Source organism: Amia ocellicauda, chromosome 10, assembly GCF_036373705.1.
Source record: "Amia ocellicauda isolate fAmiCal2 chromosome 10, fAmiCal2.hap1, whole genome shotgun sequence".
NCBI classification, from domain to species: domain Eukaryota; kingdom Metazoa; phylum Chordata; class Actinopteri; order Amiiformes; family Amiidae; genus Amia; species Amia ocellicauda.
The window spans coordinates 19351080-19374419 of record NC_089859.1 but is presented as its reverse complement, the minus strand read 5'-3'; the positions used below and the strand labels follow the sequence as shown (position 1 = coordinate 19374419).

Here is a 23340-nt window from a genome sequence, read left to right as displayed (position 1 = left end):
GAATAGCATTGCAGTTAAGAACATAAGAACATAACAATGTTTACAAACGAGAAGAGGCCATTAAACCAATCGTGCTCAATACACATTAGTTGGGACTACAGAAGCAGAAATAGAAATGGTTGCGATAGTATATGACTGCTTTCTAACTCAATTTGTCAGGGATCCAACCAGAGAGAGCGCATGCATTGACTTGATCTTTTCAAATGACCAAGATAGAGTCAGAGGGACACTAGTTAGAGAACCAATGGCAAACTGTGATCACAATATGGTTAGCTTTGAGGCATTCTTTTAAATAATCAAGGACCAAGTCTAAAACAATGGTCTACAATTTTAGAAAAGCAAACCTTGAAGGTATGAGGCAGCACTTAGAAGAGTAGCACAATGGATACAGATTCAGTTGAGTTGGTTATATTTTAAGAATATACTACCTGAGGCTCAGGAGAAATTTGTACCCAAACTTAGCAAATTGAGGACCAAAATACATTGGCCAAAATGGTTTAATAGAGGTTTGCAAAAAAAAAATGTCAAGAGAAATAAAATGTTGTATAGTGCATACAAAAGGGATAGAGATTAAACAACATACAGAGAATATGTATATGTATATGTATGTATGTATAGGCCGCTGATACAATCTCTTGTGGGCCAACACCTGAACCTTTTCACCCTGGAACAGAAGAGACTACGTGGGGACTTGATTGAAGTCTTCAAAATCATGAAAGGCATCAACCACATCAAACCAGAGGAGCTTTTCCAGATCAGCAGGGACACTCTGACCCAGGGACACAAATGGAAATTGGGCTTCAAGGCATTCAAGATGGAAAACGGGAGACACTTCTTCACACAGAGGGTCATCACAATCTGAACAAACTCCCCAGCGATGTGGTTGAAGCGACAATTTGGGAACATTCAAAAATATACTGGATAGGATCCTTGGATCACTTAGTTATTAATGGACACCAAACAAGCAAGATGGGGTGAATGGCCTCCTCTCGATTGTGAACTTTCTTACGTTCTTATGTTCTTATGCAATGGCAGAGAATTTGACAATTGAAGGTAAGCTTTCAGTAGCTTACAGCATAGTCTTCACAGCAGCTCCAACAAAGCCATTGGGAGCTCGACATGTTATCAAAGAACAGTTAACACAGAAACGCTGCGTTCATCTAAAACATGTCTGGATTATTTTATACCTGGCTAGAACAGGACAGCTAAGGTAAATGACCAAGACTGTATTTTCATTGTGCAGCATTGGAAAGATCCCTGTCTCTTCTCATAGCTCTTGGTGGCAGTCTAATGCTGCCAGCTTTCCCATTGCTTAGTGTCGGGGGGTGGCAGATTGGGTTTTCTGTCTTCATGAGATTAACTAAAAAACATATTTGCTGGGACATGAAAAGAAAACAAACAAACAGAGCACTCTCACCCTTTTATTTCACTCCAGTACCCAAACTGTGAAATGCTTTCCCTGATTCCTTGAGCTCCGTCACTTGGTAGCAGAGAACAGATGGTGACTTTTTACAACATCATATGCAGCTCTGTATCACAGCAGCAGGCTGACCAGTGTCACCATGCCGGCAGTGGAAGCAAGGTGGCTTCTGGCCTGCGCCCCCACGGTCTAGTTCGGCCCGTCGATCTGGTTCGATTTGGCAATGAGAGCAACGACCACGTTCTGCAACATCTCTGCGCGCATCTTGCTGATCTGCAGGACCTCCTCGTGGTTGACTTTCTCCTCCCGGCTGAAGTCCAGGGACACTTTGTTGGTGATGAGAGACAGGCCGAACACCCGCAGCCCGCAGTGCTTCGCCACAGTCACCTCGGGGATGGTGCTCATGCCTTTGGGAGACAAGCGAGAAAGCTCTTAATTAAATGCCAATTAATCGTATGTGAAAAACACACAGTGGGGCTTCCGATGCATCATTAATGAGCAAGACTTGTTACCAAAGCTATTCAAATGCTTTCTGTTAATACTTAATTAGGATGACTTTCTAAATTCAGCCGGCATTACTGTGATTTTTTTGTTCTTGTTTTTATTTATTTATGTATGTTTTATCCAGAAGAATATTCCTTTCAGATTGGTCATGTTAATCAAAAGACATGAGTGCATCATAAGAAAAAGTGTAATGTAACATTGTCTGGTGCCAAATGGCACTGCACCGTGGGAGGGTGGCTGGAATTGGCATAGTGGGACTGGTGTGCCAGGAGCAAACCCTCCTCTGGGACAAGTGGTGGATGTACGGACAATGGGGAGCAGAGTGACTGCCTGTTAATAGCTGAGGGTCTGTGTTGTCGTCTCGTGTCCCCCACTCTGTGCTGAGCTGCATCATAAAGTGTCTGATTGTCAGTCTGCAACCCAGAACACAGCCCTTAGTCTTGTGAGAGCCCTATCAGTGCGTATCTGAATAAATGCCTTCTGTCATAACAGAGTGCCGAGTGTTTCTGAGCCCCGCAGTTTCAAACTGTCACTGTCATCCGTTTCTTTCACATAGTGTTTGGATTATAGAGTTCCCCTTTGACTTGTTAATTGTGGATCCCACAGTGAGATTAGATTGTATAGGCAGGGACAGATGGGGATTGTGTATTTTAATCATGGCTTAAAACTATTTTCTGTCTTCTTGATATCTATTTGACCTGCTGTCTATTGCTCTCTTTTCCTGGCCCATCAGAAGTGGCAACAACAGTACGTTACCCTGGTGTAGAAATTGTCCTTCAGATGAATTGCAAAGAGCAAACACTACAATACCCTTATACAGCGACTTTGTTATAAAAAAGGACAGGCTTTCTTAAAACGCATATAACAGTATTAACAAAGCTGTGTTCAAGCAGTACGTTCTGTCTGGGACCTATATTTGGTGAATGATTTATTCTCCCAAAAAGCATTTTACTGCATTTTATACAGAAGGAACCAGATGTAGAACTGGTTTACTGTCCTGTTACAGAACCGCTTTATCTTTCAGAACATGGCGCCATGACACTATAACTGGGTTATCAACCATGTCTTCACTATAAGGGCTGGATATCTGGGTTATCAGCCATGTTTTCAGTATAAGGGCTGGCCTTACCCACAGAATCGCTGCCTAGGATGTGCAGCATACGCGCCTCAGCGACAGTCTCGAAGTTGGGGCCGCTGACCATGCAGTACACGCCCTCTCTCACAAAGTCGGAGTAGCCCAGCTCTGCGCTGATGTCCAGGGCCAGCTTCCTCAGGTCCTTGCTGTAGGCGTCAGACATGCAAGGGAAGCGGATCCCAAACCTGCGGAGACATTGACAGAGGAATTGGTTCAGCAGTATGAGGTCAAACACCATACTCATGCCATGGACTCTGGAGCAGTAAGCGTGTGTGTGTGTGTATATGTCTCTAAGTGTATGTGGAAATGTCACTCTTCTCAGTGAAGTCAGCCTAATAGGGACTTGTTAACAGTACAGATGTTTAGTGAAGAAATTAATGTGATAAAGGGGATGAAGCCTCAGAGCCCTGGAGCCGGTGCTGTTTCTGGGGGAGGAACTAGAGTGGGCAGCTCTGAGAGAGGACTTTAACAGCACCAGGCCAACAGCAGAATATAGTAGAGAAGAGTTACATAAGAAACATAACAAAGTGTCCAATCGAGAGGAGGCCATTCGACCCATCGTGCTCGTTTGGTGTCCATTAATAACAAAGTGATCTAAGAATCCTATCTAGTCTATTTTTAAATGTTCCCAAATTTTCATCTTCAACCACATCACTGGGTAGTTTGTACCAGATTGTGACGCCTCTCTGTGTGAAGAAGTGTGTCCTGTTTTCCGTCTTGAATGATTTTGAATCAAGTCCCCACGTAGTCTCCTCTGTTCCAGGGTAAAAAGGTTCAGTTCCCTCAGTCTCTCCGAGTAGGACATTCCCTTCAGACCTGGAATAAGTCTGGTTGCTCTCCTTTGACTCTGCTTTGACCTGAGCAGCAATATCTTTCTTGAAGTGTGGAGCCCAGAACTGTACACAGTATCCAGATGAGCTCTAACTAGTGCATTGTACAGTCTGAACATCACTGCCCTTGTTCTAAATTCCACACTTTTGACAATATACCCTAACATCCTGTTTGCCTTTTTTATTGCTTCCCCACATTGTTTGGATGGGGAAAGTGAGGAGTCCACATAGACTCCTAGGTCTTTCTCATGTCTTACTTCATCTAGTTCTATGCTCCTATAGTGTAATTATAGTGGACATTTTTCTTACCTGCCTTTTGTAATACCTTGCACTTGTCCACATTGAATTTCATCTGCCAGGTGTCGGCCCACAACTGAATATTATCTAAGTCCCTTTGAATAACCTGTGCTGCCGAGATTGTATCTGCTGAGCCACCTATTTTAGTATCATCTGCAAATTTGACAAGTTTGCTAACTATCCCAGAGTCCAGATCATTAATATAGAGTAGAAAAAGCACAGGCCCTAGTACTGATCCCTGTGGAACTCCACTAACAACCTCACTCCAGTTAGAAGCAACTCCTCTAATCGACACCCTCTGTTTCCTATACATCAGCCAGTTCATAATCCATCTACTTACATTACCCTGAATGCCTGCAGCTTCCAATTTGAGGATCAGTCTTTGGTGTGGAACCTTATCAAAAGCTTTTTGGAAATCTAAGTATATCATATCATATGCTTTCATGTGATCTTCAACTGCAGTTGCATGTTCAAAGAACTCTAATAGATTAGTAAGACATGATCTGCCTCATCTAAACCCATGTTGACTATCTCCAAGAATATGGTTTTCATTAAGATGCTCCTCTATTTTCTGTCTAATCATTTTTTCTAACATTTTACAAGTAATGCAGGTGAGACTGATTGGTCTGTAATTTCCTGGCTCAGTTTTGTCTCCTTTCTTGTGGATTGGTATGACATTTGCCGTCTTCCAGTCAGTTGGCGCATCCCCTTTTCTAAGTGTCATTTGGAATATTTGAGTTAGCGGCCTATAAATAATTTCCCTCATTTCTTTAAGTACTGTTGGAAATATACCATCTGGCCCAGGTGATTTGTTTGTTTTTAATTCTGCTAGTCCTAATTTATCCTGATCTCTTTTAGGGTTTGACTGGACTGATTGTTAACCTGTGGCATGTTATCTGTTTTTTCTTTTGTCAAAACCTCTGTGAAATACTCATTTAGAACATTTGCCGCATCTTGCATGCGCTCTCTCTGGTTCGTTCCCTGATAAATTGAGTTAGAAATCAGTGATTTACCATCTGAACCATTTCTATTTCTGCTTCTGTAGTCCCAACTGGGCTTTCCCAGTCTATGTTTGGGAAATTGAAATCCCCCATTAAAACAGCCACATCCTTGCTACATGCAGTCCTGATTACACTGTATAATGCAACATCTTTCTGAATATCTGAATTGGGTGATTTATAACACACTCCTACTGTTAATCCTCCAGATCTTTTATTCAAACATTTAACCCACAAAGATTCTGTTTCGGTAGTAGTATCTAATTTGAGGTATTCTGTCTTAATGTAATTCATTACATATAATGCTACCCCATCACCTCTTTGATTTTGCCTGTCTCTCCTAAACTGTGTGTATCCTTTCAACTTGTATTCATCCCCATCATTTTCTGTAAGCCATGTTTCCGTCACTCCTACAACATCATAGTCACCCACCAGCACTGTGGCTTCTAGGTCTAACATCTTGTTCTTTATACTCCTGGCATTGAGGTACAAACATTTCAGGACTTTCCTACTAGCAGTTTCCATTGTTTTTCTTTCCTTAGTGGAACATCTCCCATTGTCAGAGCTCCCTGCCCCTCCTGGTCCCTAGTTTAAAATATTCTCAATTACTCTTCACATATGCTCTCCCAATGCATTAGCCCCCCTTCTGTTTAGATGTAGACCATCCAGTTTGTACAGGTCCCATCTATCCCAGAAGAAAGACTAATTCTCCATAAATCTAAACCCTCTTCCCTACACCAAGATTTCAACCATGTGTTAATCTTTCTAATCTCTGCCTGTCTCCCTGGCCATGCACGTGGTACCGGAAGTATTTCAGAGAAAACTGCCTTGGAGGTTCTGCTCTTTAGTTTCTTTCCTAATTCTTTACATTTGTCCTGCAGAACCTCTGCCCTACCTTTTCCTATGTCATTGGTTCCAATATGGACCATGACCAGTGGATTCCCCCCAGCTTTGGCCAGTAGCCCGTCTACTTGTTTAGGGAGACCTGCAACCTGAGCACCAGGCAGGCAATTTACCATGCAGGTCTCCTTATCACTAAAACACACTGTGTGATCTACACCTCTAAGGATCGATTCTCTTACTATAACTACCTCCCTCTTCTAATGGAGAGTGGGCACCATGGTGCTCTGGTGCTCAACTGCCCTCCCATCACCCTCTGAGCTGTCACTGTTCAACTCGGTGTCCAGCAGTTGCAACCTGTTGGGCATTTCTAGCTCTTGGGGTGTCTCTAAGGGTTGTGCGTGCCCTTTTCTGTGGTTACGACCTACTGTAACCCAGCAGTTCTCTACACTTTCCTGCTCTAAGGTTTCAACTCTCTTAGGTTTTGGTGTACACACCATCTCTTCCATTGGCTGATTGACTAATTCTTCCATATCACTAATACAGTGCAGATCAACAAGCTGGGCCTCAAGATCACGGACCTTGCTCTCTAGGTCTTCAACATGCCGACATCGTTCACAAATGAAATCTTCTTGGATGAGTTCATCCAGGAAGGCAATCAATCTGCAAACCTGACACTGTAGTGGCAGTATGCTTCTAAATTTAGTAAGTTGTTGGTGCCCTCAACACTGTCTCATGGTTTTTGTCCCCTAATTCAACTGCTTGACCTTTTTTTTGTTTCCGAGAAACAGCACAGCTGTATCTCTGCAGCAGCTTAAATACCTTTGTGTTCAGCTTCTGGCCACCAATTGACATCTCACTGACTCACTGACTCCACCCCTAGATTCCTAAATAGGTCACCTTTCCTTCAATCTAGTCTAACCAGCACAACAGCTGGACTGAAGAAACTACAATTAAGGCAAACTAGAAATAAGATTTACTTCAATTAAGACAAACTAGAAATAAGATTTACTTCAATTAAGGCAAATCTAAAAACAAGATTAGGAATGTTAAGACTTTCTGAAAGTAAAAACACAACAAAATAGCTCTCTATCTCACCTGTGCTGTGTCTGACTTGGCAAACTCCTAAACACTTCTCTTGGGTAGAGTAGAATTGAGTAGAACTGAGCAGAGTAGAGTAGAGTCGAGGGGTTGAGTACAGTAGAGTTGGGTAGAGTAGAGTAGAGAAGAATTGGGAAGAGTAGAGTAGAACTGAGCAGAGTAGAGTAGAGGGGTAGAGTAGAGTAGAGTACAGTAGAGCAAGTACAGGTAAGTCGGATGCTTCTTAAAGCAATTTATAAATCTCTTTCCACTGATAAGACTTTTATAAACAATGATAAATGGAGCAACCTGGTTACATTAATCTTTATGACATAACGGAAAGAAAGTCATAAATGCCGTGTTTTATTTTCTATTTTGACTGGAATTTGTTTGTGGTCATATTTGCCTGGTGGAAATGAGAATCCCAAACTACGCGCATTTCTGAACGAACATCATAAATGCGGGAGCGATTTCTACAGCAGGTCAACTGAAAAGGGAATATCTGAAAATAAATTTCTGTTTTTGCACAGGATGAAAATTGTACAACTGGTTAAGATGTCTGACAGTAACTGATGAGTCTACCTGTACGTTTTGCACATTTAGTTTATTCTCCAAGGACTATCGATTACCTCTGAAGTGAAAGCAATATTTGTTGATACAGTTAAGTAGCTGCTGCTGTTTAGTGAACAGGTCAATGTGCTTTAATACAAAATCTGATAGAGATGATTAAAGGAATCCTGAGATTATGAATCAATCAGTGTTTTAATTAAGCAGCCTGCATGGCCACCTTACATGGGGAGGAATGAAGTGCAGCCTCAGAAAGCACATCGCTCAAAATGAACAGCGCTAGTTATAATACTCAATTGGTTTTGTGTTGAAAGATGTATTCCAGCTGCAGAAAGTCATGTCCTGTAGAGTGGTACCTTTGTTGTTAATGTGGCAGAGCAGTTGCTTACCGTTCATCGTTCGGCCCACACAGCGGGTGCTGCCCAGCAAAGCCCGGTAGGTTAATATGGTCCTTAATGATCATAATGTCTCCAACTTTGAAGTCTTGACACAAGCCTCCTGAAGCGTTTGTCACAATGATGGTCTCCACTCCCATCAGTTTGAATATTCTCACAGGAAATGTGACCTGTTAGCACAAATGGAATAAAGAGATAATGGTCAGAGGGATCATCACACGTGTGCACTGATAGTGTTAAACTAATCCAGCCTGCCAGGTCAAACAGGAAACTTGCAATCTGGACTGTTGATAAAAAGTGATTTCTCTACAGATGCACTGTATCACAGTCCTGTATGTTTTATAATGAAATCACGTTCTTATCTGTAGTATTTCCAGATTTGTTTTATTAACCTTTCCCCTTTACTTCCCTTTTTCATTACGTTTAACCAGAGATAGGCTTCTTCACAATAGGAATATTTTCAGGCTTATTTATTTTTTCTCAGTACTGTAGTATTTTGGTTTTATTTCAGCAGGACCCTTCCTAGTCCATGCAATCTACAAACAAGCAATTTTATCATGTCCAGATACTTCGGCCCTCTACAGCAGCGCCTAGCCGTTTCTCCTTCTCCTCCAATCCCATCTCTACTCACAGCACCTAAGACACAGAGAATTTATATTGCTAATCCAATAACTGAACATGACTGGCAATCCCTGGGAGCTGCAGAAATCAGTGAGTTGAGAAATGTCTTGGTTATGAATGGGATAAATATAGAATTCCTCAAAACCCCATTATAAAATCTGTCACACTGATGGGAGAAAACACAGGTATGAATAATGCACTCTATGCTGCAGTATGGTGTGGCTCTACAGGAAAGTCATAGCTTGTCAAATGGCTGTCAGCTTGACAAACACAGCTAAAGTATGAAAGCACTTGAACAGATGTGACAGTCATCCAGAGACCTGTTGGCTGTAGTCACTTGTAGGTGTTAATGGAAACACGTCCATTTGTTCTGGTGAGATGGTTTCACGGCACAATTTAATATTTCTCCTATTTAAATCTATAAATCCGATTTAAAACTTGAGCCCACTATAGCTCAACACTAATGGCTACCAAGCTACAAGATGTGAGAGGTGTAGAAGGGAGTGGTGGTGGATGGTTTGGGGAGTCCAGGGTCAGTCAAACCCCCCAGCCTCTCAGCTTTCACTCATTCCTCCCATTCCTCCCGTGTGTCACCTTTTAGCAGTCATTTATATTACACGCACTTTCTTTATCCTCCGTGTAGGGGCTGCACATCCCAGGAGCTCTTCACACGGGTCACACGTTCTCCTGTGGTTACTAAGCATCCTCGCACAGGAATGTGTGACAGTAGAGGCTCATTGAGTGACAGGCTTGTTGTCCTGTTCCCCGTGTGCGGAGAAACACAATTAAAAGTCAGCTGCAATACAAATTACCGCAAAGAGGACATTTCACCTTCAAGAGAAAGGAGTTTATCGAAAAATAATTAGTAAATGTATCAATGGCTGGCTATGTTAAATGTAAAAGCCCTTTGTCCTTCAGAGCACAGTGACTCATGAAAACCTAATTACATTCAGAGCAAAAGTCAGGTAGGAAAGTGGCCATCAGCCTGCGGAGCTCTAATTGCAGGCCGAGTCTGAAAGCCAGATCTCTCTCCCAGCTGCTCCATCTCCACCTCTCTGTAAACAGGAGAATCGGGTCATTAATATCTTCCATAATTACAAACAGAGGAAGTGAAGGCTGCCGGCTGCAGTACCGGGGGGCTTTTACAGTGGGACCCCAGGACGTAATGCGCCTCGTGTTCACAGGTGCGGGAGACCCGTAGGATGTGACCTGTGGCAGCCTGGCTCTCAGTTAGGAGCTTTGCAATGCAGTGTTAAGTGCCACGGCTGTCAGATTGAGCTGAACACTGAGATAAAGCCACTGCATTTTAAAAGTAGGAGAGGTTTTATTCAAAGGTCAGCTAAGGGCTAAGAAAGTGAAGAGCGTGATTATCCTCTGTGATCAATCTTAGCTTGATTACTGGATTATGAAATGGGAAATACACAACAGCAGCTACATGGCTACGGTTTGAATATGTATGCAGTCGTATTCTCATGAGAACTGCGCTTCCTTAATATCAGATATTCACTGCGTTTACATGGCCACTAATATTTCAATAATTTTCCAGATATACATTTCACCATGTAAACATATTCGCAATATGAAACGGAAATTCCAGCCTGAATATTCAGAATATTAAAGGTGGGAAATTTCTCTAGCATTCAGAAAACTAAAGAAATTCTGATCCATGCAAATGGCATATTCCACATATGACACTGAGCCCACAAAAACGTGTGTGTTAAGAGGGAGTCTGTATGATGTAAAACATGAGGACAGGTTCAAAGAAAAGCAGCTCCTTTTGGTCGAAGGAAGAAACTTTGGGTTTGTTAAGGATTTGAAAAGAACGAGAAATTACAAAACAGCTCAATGGAAAATGGTGTCTTTGAAGAGTGACAAGAAAATCTGCATCAGCGCATCGCACTGAATTCAGATCCACACATACCAACCTCAATATATTAACATATTAACCACCCTATGTGAAAAAATAATATCAGGTTAAATAGGTTACAAAGAACACCAGCTATGGACTAAATTAAATGTGAAATTCACACTTTCCCTGCTCTTAGGTTTGCTGGGGGAAGTTACATGTACAGAATATTGAAGTTGACATGTTTATGTGGAATATCAAGGATTCCAATGCGTGTAAACAGAACATTCCGGGATACATACGGTATTCCAACTTCATATATTCCAAATACCTAAAATTACACATACGTGTTACATGGGAATGTACTCATTGATACACATTCAGACACAATGTGATATTATCAAGTACATCTGTAGCTGCATCAGTGTACACTGCTTATCATATGCAAGGTGTATTTCAATTGCAGTTAGGATGAATGTTGAAAGTGCCACATTAGACCCTACCATGGGCACGTAGGTATAACACAGTGTGTGTGGAGTCTGTTTGTTCCTTGTGGGGTTTTAAAAGTTAGAAAAGAAAGAACCTCAGTGAAGTCAGAATGGACCCCCTTTCATCACCCACACTTTCAGCAGCTGCTCATTTATTTATCTTATTGTTTAGCTATATTGTGTCGCATTGATTTTATGGTCTGCAGTGCCAAGGTGACGGTGTCTCAGGGATGTGCGCTCGGCTTGAGAGCTGTAGCCAGGAATGGTGATGGTCTGGAACTGAAGTTGTATTATTCGCATTTGTGGCGGGTACATTTAGTAGAAATCGATTTTCCAGTTTCTCTGATGTATTGAGAGTGGGAACGACAGCAAATGAAGCCAACACAATCCACAGGCTGGCATGGTACACACGCCTAGAGAGGCTCTTTGTGATTTTGATATCAGGATGTTTTTAGGGACTCCATCCTCTCTGAGTTTGTTTTCTTGCCACTCTATGAAAATGTTGTTGTTGATCGTTTGTTGAACTCAGGGCTTGTGGCCATTGTTGTGAGCAGTTTGTACTCGAGGTCCTCAGATTAAATCTTACTGAGAATTGATTTTTTTCCTGGTCTTTTCTGGTTCACTCTAAATTTATTTCTCCTTTCTGCTTCCAGTCCCTGGAGACTATATCCATTTTCTTCTGCACTCAACACATTTTAATCTACAATTCCTTCAATTGTTTTTGGTGCCATTATACCTCACTTTTTCTTTCTGCAGAACACACTTAGGGACAAGGAGAAGATTTCACTCCAGTACAGAAGCATCATTTAAACGTCTAATACTTAAAAGGGTTATTTCTGTGGGATATGATGTGTTGCTGCCACAGACACATTCATTAAGGATGTTTGCAAATAATCAGCAATGCAATAATAACCTGAATTACCCAAAATAAAAACGAAGACACTGTAATAAAATCTGTGTTCATGTATAATGAAGTAGCTTTCTGTCTATGGACAAAATGTGTTGCGCTATTTTATTTTCAGAGATTCATTTTTGTTCAGCAGTGAGCCATCAAGCTCAGGTAGCAGAGTGATGTAATAGCATCAATATTTTCGCTTGTCTAGACCAAACTTTCCTGAACATTTCAGTCAGAGCACATCACGGATTCACACACGATATCAACAGATGTTGTTTTGTCTCATGGGACCGAAGCTGCCGTAGCCTTTCTAGGTTTGGGGACTGTGGTATCAATGATGTATCTGTGGCCAGCTAGATTGGTAGTAGTTTCCTGTAAAGCATTTGTGATTGCCAAGACGAAAAGGGACAGGTGGCCCATTAATGCCAGTGTTTCCAACAGTGTAATCATGCACAGCATTCCTCTGCGCTCTGAAAAACTTGATTTCTTGTGCCCTGGAGCAAAACACAGACCCTCAATACGCGACAGATAAATGCATTTAGTGGATGTAGAATTGTAAATGAGAACGTGCCCCCTGAGATGAACCAGGCTTAAACAGCAGACACATGATGTTCACTGTAATAGCACCAACACCAGGGAGGGATTACATTCACTGCAAACCTTCTTCACTATCGATAATGACATAATTGCAACAGTTGAAAGCACTAGTTATTTTTAAACAGGTATTGCCTCAGAGGTAAAGCCATGCAGTCATGAAGGTGACATGGTAAATTTGTAATATATAAACAGCACAAACACTGATGCATTCTGTAATGTGTAAATCATGTATCTCTTATTAAATGTTGTAACTGTTTGCTAAGCATCTCCATGCATGTTGATTCACTGTTTAACTGGTTCACATAGTATCACTGGTGCAGCATTGTGTATTAAACTATAAACACGTGTTTTATTTTATTTAGTATTTTTGGATATATTCTTTCACAATGTGATCACACATCTGTACTGAGATTTTATTAACCACCCACAATTATCTGAGAGATGTCTGATTAATGCTTATTTTGATTGCATGACAAAACAGAAGCCTTTGTATTTTTATATATTTTCTATTATAATCATGTCTGAAATGCTACAGACATAACAATAAAATGCTAAATATAATGCTAAATGTGATATTAATAATTTAGAAAATAAATAAACAGGTAAAAGTAAAAATAAAGGTTCCAAAGAAGCCACACGACATCATCATGTAAAAATACAGTAAACCCCTCCACACGGCAGGCTTTTACACAATCAGCACTTCTGATCATTTTTTCCCATCTTCATACTCTTCATACTTCATAGATTTGAATAGTGACAGATAAAGTTAATGTTCTGTGCAATGGATGTCAGATCCTTTCTGTTTTACAAATCTGAGAAGTTTTGCAAAGATTCGCTTGCGCTTGGTAAATTACTTTCAAGGCCTGAGGCTCCAGGCTTTCTCTGCGCTGAAGAATTGGCACCCTTTAGCTTTGCTGGTCAACAGCGATTGTATGCGAAGTCTGTGCTTGCGATCAACACTTACAATATTGAGCTTCACAGTCACTGCGTGTTTAAGGATTACAAATGAGAGGGACTGGAAAATAATCTATTGAGACTGTAGGCTGCAATGTAAACGATAATTTAAAGAGATGCTGTCAGTGGAACTGTACAGAACTATGAAACAGTGCCCCCCACTTCGGCCCCCCCGTGCTGCACAGCAATGCATAAGGAATACATTGAATTTAATTACAATGCATTAGTGCAGAGGGTGCTTAATCCGTAGTGCATCAGCACAAACGCAGACCCCGCTGACCTCTGTCAGCGCTTGTTTTCGGGTTTTACATTTTATAACATTCTGACATTTGGCTTCAGGAGCTTTAAATAAAAATGGTAGAATGTATTACAGGCATTGCAGAACCTAATAGCACAGCACACATAATCTCATTATGGGCATTTACACTGAACGTCTGGAGGATGGTATAGAACCTTCTTCCATCTGTCTGTGCATCTGTCCTTGTCAGCCACCGAGACATCTGTCGAACAGCCTCACTGCTGATTAATACAGATTCTGCTGCTGGAAAATACTGTTTCTCAGCCACACAGGATTTCATGAAAAACTAAGATTAGGGCAGAAACGGATCCTGCACTTTCCACAACAGGCCAGCATTGGCTCGGGCTAGAGACAGGTTCTGTTTGGGTTCAGCCTGAACTCTGTTGTTTTGGGATGGTGCATCAATCACAACACATGTGTTTAACTAATTTAAATTAATAATACAATGGTAGCAGTAGACAACCCTGATTCGGGTCACATAGTTCTGTCCAATAAAGGGTAAATACCCAGTCTCCCACATCTCCCACCAGCAGGCATTGCTTCACACCCCACTTCCTTGGCAGCAACATGGGGGGGATGGGTTCGATGGTCTGGCCGTTGTTCCCTCAGTCAAGCTATTGAAGCCAAACCTCAATACAACTAACTACTCACAACAGGTCACAACTGGGGATGTAGCCTAATTAAATTAAATAAGCAGGTATACGGTATATTGAAAAACAGGTAACATACAAAGAGAGGATATACACATATATATATATATATATATATATATATATATACACACACATAAAGATGGTTGCAACTGTTCATGAATAGGTGTCCTTTGATAAGGTAGAAATAGCCAGAGTGTTAATCAGCTTATTCCCCCGCAGGGCTGTTTTCTCCATGCGATCTCACCTTACACAGGGAATATCCTTCATAGAGATGGAACCGTCCTTGCATGAAGACACAGCATTTATCCCTCAGGTTCCCGAACACAAGACACCCTTCATGGCCTGGCACTGGAAACAAACACACACAGCCTTCAGCCCTTCAGGTACAAGACAGCTCTCAAAGACAGAGGTATCAATGTACTCTTTAACAACAATGACACAGGACAGTCAAGTTTTTAACCAGCAAAATGCTCTGTTAAGGAAACCCACAACCTACTTTAACCCCAACCCCGCCAGCACCACTGACCTGAACCCTACATTTCTACTCCATTTCCTATTCTTTGGCCATGTTTCTCTCAGAAGCAGCTGTTATCTATCTGCTGTACTTTAAAAGGCACATTATGTACTAACATTGAAGATACATTTCCTACCTTCAATTAGTTTCAATAGCATTTTCAGTTAACTTTTAATCCCTGTGTCTGTACCTGGAAGCAGGCCATTTGTCTTGTGATTGATGGCATTGCAGGCTGGAGCTACACTGCGCTGCGCTGGCTGGGGTTAAGGAGCTCAACATCAGGTGGACGGTCCTGCATCCCAGTACAATACAGCCGGCAAACATTCATTCATACATTCATTCATTGGTATAAGTATGTATGTATGTATGGACGGATGGATGGATGGATGGATGTGTGTCAGGACCTTAATTACTGTGCACGTAATTTGATTGCAGTTTTAATGGATTGGGAGCCTAAGATTTGTGAATGTATCAGTTTTCTTTACTATTATGACAATGTGTGACACATCGAGGTGCAGCCCACAATTTCCCAGTATTGAGTCCAATGCAGTGAAAAGGTTACTTTGGATGTTAAACACAAAGAAATTCTGGATTTTTTAAATGGATTAAAAGGTTGATTTATGAAAAAGTTATGAAACATGTTGAAGCATCGAGTGGTAAATCCTAAAACCAAAAAGCAGAAAAAAGCATTCCCTTCAGTGAACTCTGAGGGTTGAAACAATCAATTTACTCCTAAATATGATTAGTTATCCATTTTGTTATGCTTTTACTTCCGGTAGCCTGAGCTGAAATGCAATGGCTGATAAGGTCAGTGATTAACTTAAACAGCAATAAAATGATGCTTTATCTCAGGGTTATTAATAATCCTTTCCAAACTGACAGTGACAAACATCAATTAAAATTTCTAACAGCTAGTAGCTACGATCAGAGCAGAGAATCTGAATGTAAATGAAACGGCACATCAAACTCTTTGCGGTTTTCTACAGAAACAAGTAAAAAATATTTTAAAAATCGATGGCACTTGTTCCATCACAATTTTTCTTAATTTGCACTCTAATTAACATTGAACATTGTGACATAATTAGGGTTAAACACCAGTATCAGCTCTATAAATATAAGCTGCTTTGAAATAGAAGACATTTCGAGGATGTAAGTGATGGCGTGTCCTTCTCCCAGCTGTGTCTGGCTATAAAGAACCCAGAGAGGGGCCATGACTCCGTCACAGGTGAGCGCGGCTTTGATTTCTACATTAACAGACACCACTTGAACTCAGTACCGATGCACCATTAGGTTTGGGCTGATTAGCTTGTACTAGAACACTAGAAAGATCTGGTCATTTATCAGCCCCAAATGGGTTTGCATTGAGATTCACTGCATTGAGAAGCTAAAAGCACTCCTTCACATTATGCACACCTTACCTAAAACTGCCACAAAAAAGCAAAAAACAAACAACAAAACCAAAAAACTGTAACAATGGATAGCAAGCAAAATAAGAATTAATCCATTATTAATACTGTATGATACATTAGCATCATATTCTCAAAGATTAGCAGTGTGGAATTATGACTATATACCAATATTGTTGACTTTAATTTTTCTGGATAGAAACAGGTTGGCCAGTTCTTTCTTCTACCGAAATGATCAGATATTGATGGTATTCTAGCAATGCTTTCCCTGCTGAACATTGCAGCAGTAACTGCGATCAATGATTTTGCTCTAGTTCGATCCCCAAAGATGGCATATTGAATGGTGACGAGAAATATTATACATACGTATAATTTGTGTGATATCAGTTGAGTCGCCAGCAGTTGTGATGCCAAAGAAAATGTGAATGGAGTATCACATGTGCACACACACACTCACGCACATGCACACACACACACACACACAGACACACACACTGTTATTTTTCACACTGTGATAGAAACAATTAAGCAGGATTTGTTACCGGTGCTCAGGGGGAAATTGGGGATCTCCTCATAGCGGAAGGACTGTTTGTTGATGACGGAGTCGGCCAGCAGACCCAGCCCAGAGCCACAGATCACAGCGATCTTTGGCCGGTGTCTCGTGTGGCTCAGCAGCCACTCAGTGGTGTGCTTGTAGTCTTCAAACGAGCAGCAGCTGCAAGGGAGAAAGGGACAGGAGAACAGTGATATATACTCATGCTGCAAAGCCTCAGAGAAAGGCTTCAGCTTAAAATAATTGTATTGATTTTCCAGTTTGAGTGCACTTTGTCTCCTGGCAGCATCTCTGCCCCTACACTGCCCATTGTGTCCCTTGCCCAGCCTTTACCCATCTTTCTCCTGGTACAATAACTAATGTGAAATATGTCCATCCTTCCATCCTTCCATCCTTCCATCCTTCCATCCTTCCTCTTCAGTTGCTTCTTGTTTAAAGACAGCCCCTATCCAGCAGTTTTTGGAGTCACCTATTTATCACCAATTTTTTAACACCTGAAAGTACTTCATTTGAAACAATGAAGCCGGTGGTAAATTCATTTTGAAACCATTGCAGCAATCCTCTGAATACCTGTGTTGAGCTGCTTAATTGATAAATAACTCACAGGTGTTCCCAGTATTTAGAAATTGATGATTTAAGGTGACCTGTAAGATGGAGTAGATTGGGGCTCTCCAGGACCAGGGTTGGAGACCTGTTTTACAGTTTTTTACAATCACTTTGGCACTAATTTCAGAACCTTGATGTCATTTTTCAAAAGTCTAGACACAAAACTCACAACCAATGATCAAAATGCACATTTTTCAAAACTCTAACACTTTTTTCCAATTGCTTGGATACTATACACATTGAACTAAAATCACCTGTTCAAAATGACTTAACATTAAAGTATTACCATTTCAAAATGCAATTCACACATTACATCTGAGATGACTGTATTCATTTCATTACAATGATCTAACTATCAATTGATACAACTGCTCAGAACTACTCTTAATGCATAGTTTTATGGAAACTGATGAACAATATTCCATGTTTAGATCATGAAAGTTTCAGGATAACAAGATCCATTGACACCAATTACTGTGGAACATGAACCAGTTGGACTGCATTATCTATGGATGTAATATTTCATCATCATTCTTTATCAGACACTGTTTCTATGGTCCCATGAACCACTTTTCCAGACCATGTTTACAGATTTGACATTACTGTATGTAAGCAGGCCCTTGTAATTGCTTTTCCAATACTGCCAACTCATTACTGATGATTGATTTCACATTGTGGTATGAGTATACAGTGAAATGAGTGGTATCCACCTCAACAACATAGCAATAACATGAAGCCGGCAGCTGATCCAGGTCACAATAGAGGTCAAGCAGTGGGAGGAGGAAGACGAGGAAGATGTGGTCGTCAAAGGAATGGCAGGGGACAAGCACCCCTTCTGAGAGGTAGTTGTGGGCCTTGTCATAGAGGAGGGCTTAGGCCTTACCAGAGAGGTGGCCATCAATCATCAGAACTTTCCGCAATAAGTCTTCAGCATGCACTAAACATCAGGCTACTCTCAAGTGTCAGATGACTGTATACTGCATGCCAATGTGTACCACAGAGTAGGTGATGTGACTAAATGTGTTCTTACTGTAATTTTCCCTGCAGAATAAAGACTAGGCCAAATAGGGGAGGCAGAGTCAATATTCTGACTGACCAACAACAGCGGGCTGTGGTCAATTTGGTTCGGGCCAGAAATTATATTCGCCTTACAGACATTTGGCAGCACATCTTGGACAATGACGACATGTTCAACAATGTAGAAGCCATAAGTTTGCCGACTATTGCACAAATGCTGAAAAGGCACCAGGTGTCTCTAAAACAGCTCTACTGTGTGCCTTTTGAAAGACATGCAGACAGAGTGAAGCAACTGAGGACTGAGTATGTTCAGGTATGTTCAGTTTCAAGATGCCTGTTGTGAAAAATTCCCCAAAAATTCTACATCATTGTAATCAGAGCTGATGGCGTGACCGATGTCAGTGTGTGGGATTATGTCAGGTTTCACTATGCCCATCCACAATTTACCACCCTGTACTAACCCCCACACTCTCCTTTCCTTAACCTGATTGAGGAATTCTTCTTCACATGGAGGTGGAAGGTATATGATAGGCACCCTCACGAACAAGTCACCCTTCTCCAGGCCATGCTTGACACATGCAATGACATCACGGCAGACCAGTGTCAGGCCTGGAATCGCCATGCCCGAAGACTCTTCCCAAGATGTTTGGCTAATGAAAACATCCATGTGATGTGGATGAGAACCTGTGGCCAAATCCACAAGACAGGGTTGATGGAAATACAGAAGTACAATAATCAATCAGTTTTGCTTTTTACAGTAAGCCAGGTGAGGAACGCTGCAGTTGATGTTTTACTGTAGTTTTTTTCTTTTTTGTAGCTAATTATTTTTGCTTTGATTCAAAGAAACATATGGTGTGACTTGATTGTATTGCATCAATACATTTCAGTTTGTTCAATGATTCCACTGTGTCTGTAGTATTCTCTCTACTAGTCCTTTTACAGTGATGTATGTATGTATAGTACCATAATGAAACATGTATCACATATTTTGTACTACAATATTTAATGATTGTTCGAACAACTACACAGTGAAACTATCGGTATCTTGTGTGTGGGTGATCTAAATTAATGTTCCTATGGTATTTCATGATAAATGAGTTATTTGAACCAATGATTCTGCAAGTGCAAGGTTTCTTTAAAGATATGAATGCACAATGCAATCTTTTGAGCATTGGACAGCCTGTGTTACAAGTGATGACCGTTTTGAGTTTTGTGTCTAGAGTTTTGAAAACTGACATCAAGGTTCTGAAATGAGTGCCAAAGTGATTGTAAAAAACTGTAAGATGTATGAGGATCTGGGTCTTTGCTGCACTGTTATCACCAGCAGCACTTATTTGTGATTAAGGCATCGGATCCCTTGCTATCAAATAATTTTCAGTATTCAGTATTCATTTTTAGCTGATTAAAGACTTGCCAATTCAACATAATATATTGCAAGGAAACAATATCTCTCAGTGTGTGTGTGTGTGTGTGTGTGTGTGTATGTGTGAACGTGTATGTCTGCGTGTGTGTGTGTGTGTACATGTGTGTGTATGCACGCATGTGTGTGTGTGTTTATGTGGGACAGCTGGGCTGGCATTGTAAATTCACAATGTCAATGTTTTAAAAAAATAATCTTAAGGGATTTAATAACAAATAAAATAAATATAAAATGTTGTACAATTTAGTGTCCACAATTTTATATTTTGCATTCTTCAGGGAAAACATGCAGATGTTTCTGCTACACTACCTTGACCGCCTGCATCATAATGTCATACACTTCAATTGTTAATTAACTAATTAGTCCAATGAACAGTACCTGGGTGAAACCAAGGTGTAGAGTAACCTGGCAGTAGTGGAAAGCACACTCAGAGCTATTAAAAACACTGCATCAGTCATGTCACCTGAGAGCTTACTTATTTAATTTAGCTAATTATTCACCTGAACCACATTATACCCTCAGGTTTTATAAAACCTGTTGGATTGCAGCCCCTGAGGATGGATTTTTCTGGAGGAAATTAAAGACTGATTTTGTTAAAGATCTTGTTATTACTACTACTATAGTACTAGAAGTGCAGAATTGAACTGTATACATACTGATGAATATTTCATTAAGTCAGTACTGATCCAAATAGAAAATACAATAGACAAGACACATGTATTGTTTAACTGTAACTACGATTAGAAAAACTGTACAAATACCATAGTTCTCAGTTTGAAAATTATATGAATTCACAAGGAAAATCTACTTGAAACAGATTTTAGAGATAAGGAATGTCAGAGACGGTTTACCATGGATTTCCTTTCGTGTGCATGATCCGGGCTAATGTCCTGGGCAGTGCAGGTGCAGTTGTTCGATAATAACACAAAATGGCTGGATGGAAGAAGTAAAGACAGTATTACAGACCCCAGGGCGCTGCCAGCTGCAGTGTTAGCTCTTCTCATTGGATTAGGGAGAGGTGGGAGACTTTGTAAAATGTGGAATTCCTGGAAAAGTGTCACATGGTCCAGGAGGCCGTGTGGAGATGTTCAGGGGTCATGGGGACGATGCTCTCCAGCTCCACATCAGATACTGCCGACAGAGCTGTCTGTACAAATACAGCCATTTCGCAATGTTGTGTTTTGTCTCGTTAGGTTTGTATTTGTTTAATTGTTTTTTCCAGTGCAAAGCTTGCTTCACTTTTAGCTTTGGAAACAAATCATCCATGAAAGGACAGCCTGATCTTGGAGTTATATCTTGGTGTCATCATTGTTAACTACTCTGAGCTCAGTCATTGAAATGCCAAACAAGTTAGAAGCCTCCCACAATGTTTCAAACAGATAACATTTTTATTCAGGCAAATAGCTGTATTGCCATCCCTGTTTCTAACCTCTTAAAAGCTAATTAAATGGCTTCCAACATCTGATACAGTAGATCGATATAGTCAGAGCTGTGCTGCTTGTCAGAGGGATCATCTCTTAACTCCCTGAGCAGATCAAGTAATACTCTGCAAAGAGGATCAACACAGAGCCGCAGTATCTGAGCAGATCTGTCAGAGCAAAACATATATATACTGTCGTATAAGTGCAGGATACGCTTTAGGAAATATAATACCAATAAAAACATGAGGAACTACAAATTACAAATTACAAAACTTACAAATTATTTTAAAATCAATGTGAAACCCGTCGCTGTCACTTGTGATACTATACCTGTACAAGTGTTACATGATATTTATTATATAGATATAACTGCTCACAACTAAACCTTTAGCAGGAGTTCAGATGTGACTGCCTGTCTGTGTCTCTGTCCTCCAGACTGGGCAGGGCCCCCGGGCCTGCGGAGAGGCTCAGACCCGGCCTCTGCCTGCTGTCCAGCAGTACCGCCCCCCCATTGGCCTGCAGGACGTGGAGGCAGATGATGTTGTCTGGAAACCAGGCGATGGTGGAGATAAATGGAGCAGCTCTGGAGCCCTGTGGCTGCAGGCGGCACCGGAGGAGCAGTGGACTGGACCAAATTACAAGTCCATATGCTACGTAATGGCCTGTGAATGGAGGTGGAGACACCTGTGTTTCGTTCAGCTGTGGCTGCTTGCAGGTGAATGTTCAATACATAACTTTTGCAGTTTGGTTGGACAGAAACAAAGTGACGAGGGATTTGCGTTTCAGGTCACAAAGTCCAAGGAAATATAAAAAAATGACTAACCAGCAAAAATAAACAAAACTGATGTAATACAACATGGCCGCATTCCTGCTATGAGACAATCACGACAAAGATTATATAGATATATTATTGTTTATCATAATAACAATTTCAGCTTCTGTATTCTCATTTGGGTTTTCCCATTGAAGTCTTTTATCACAGTCCCTCTGTTCTGAGCGTGTGTGTTTATTGAATTGTAATTCAATTATGTTAGTTCTGAATCATATCCTACATTTTCACAAATCCAAAACCCAAGCTAAGCCCACTTAGTGATGATGAGGATATCTGAGCTCCGTTACTGACTCGAGGGTGCCGGGTCAGGGGGCAGATGGCTCCTCAGATGGGCTGGACTCACACTTTCCATGACTTCATCACCAACGGAAGACAGCAACAGCCGCGGTGCAGTGATGGACTGGCGGAGCTCAGTGTCGGCGCACAGATGATCTCTGCCGACAGACCGGAGGGCAGGTGATCACGCCACATGGCTGTAAAGGAGGACGATCTGTCGGACTCCTGTTGTGTCATGATTGTGTGAGGGCTGTGACTGAGCGCTCGGCATGGACACCAGTTCTGTAAAGTCAAAACGGAGACATTCGATGGTATAATTTCAGTGCCATCGAAGACTCCTGTCGCCTGAAGCTACTGATGTACAAAACATAACTAGTTTAAAAGGAGATGAGACTTTAAAAGAGTAATTGTTTCCCAACAGAAGCGTGTTTTGTGGAGAAGCACTGCTGCTCTCCGGTCCAAGCAAATGGTGTGTTTATATTGTGGTTTTATCTTCTCTTTACTGCCCAGTCGGTCGGCAGGTTCACTGCAGCGTCTCTGTGAGAAGAGTGAGGTCCAGTAACTGGACTTTGTAACGAGTACAAAAATCAATTTCAACACCCACAGCTGCGAGCTTTACTGACACATTTGTCTCCTGATTAGCTCACAATTGCACATTTTAAATTGCTGTTCACAGTGAAGGTGGATGACCACTATTTCACATTGTCTGATAAAGCCTTCAGTTTTACTAAAGAAAGGGAGAGATACTGATAATGATCGTAGATTGGGCAAATAAGTGTGTGGATAAGTCCCGGAACGAATACCTTTTTAAAAACACTACAATTGATAATTTAGAAACTTTAGTTTACTATTGTAAAGTACAATAAATACAAATACA

General features: G+C 41.1%; 1 protein-coding gene across 3 annotated transcripts; it reads right to left on the bottom strand.

Annotated features, from left to right (window-relative positions):
- Nucleotides 1-1408: 1408 nt before the first annotated feature.
- Nucleotides 1409-22027, bottom strand: pnp4b (purine nucleoside phosphorylase 4b). Of its 3 annotated transcripts, XM_066715399.1 has the most exons (7): nt 21741-22027; nt 20786-20867; nt 16881-17053; nt 14663-14766; nt 8061-8236; nt 3054-3244; nt 1409-1827 (listed from the first exon to the last, which is right to left on the bottom strand). In XM_066715399.1, the coding sequence occupies exons 2-7, from the start codon at nt 20806-20808 to the stop codon at nt 1610-1612; spliced, it is 885 nt and encodes a 294-aa protein (XP_066571496.1). In that variant the 5' UTR covers nt 20809-20867; nt 21741-22027; the 3' UTR covers nt 1409-1609. The 3 variants fall into 3 exon arrangements, with proteins under 3 accessions (XP_066571496.1, XP_066571495.1, XP_066571494.1); XM_066715398.1 differs by lacking the exon at nt 21741-22027 and having other exon boundaries at nt 20786-21119; XM_066715397.1 differs by lacking the exons at nt 20786-20867; nt 21741-22027 and adding an exon at nt 18976-19178.
- Nucleotides 22028-23340: the final 1313 nt, after the last annotated feature.

What these genes read in the sequence shown, in the direction of transcription:
- pnp4b (XM_066715397.1), bottom strand. Translation starts at nt 19,136, where the DNA reads ATGGCGATTCCAGGCCTGACACTGGTCTGCCGTGATGTCATTGCATGT. An exon ending in CAATTTCCCCCTGAGCACCG is followed by an intron (nt 14,767 to 16,880) that starts GTAACAAATCCT and finishes GTTTGTTTCCAG; the next exon opens with TGCCAGGCCATGAAGGGTGT. An exon ending in TGTGGGCCGAACGATGAACG is followed by an intron (nt 3,245 to 8,060) that starts GTAAGCAACTGC and finishes ATGTCTCCGCAG; the next exon opens with GTTTGGGATCCGCTTCCCTT.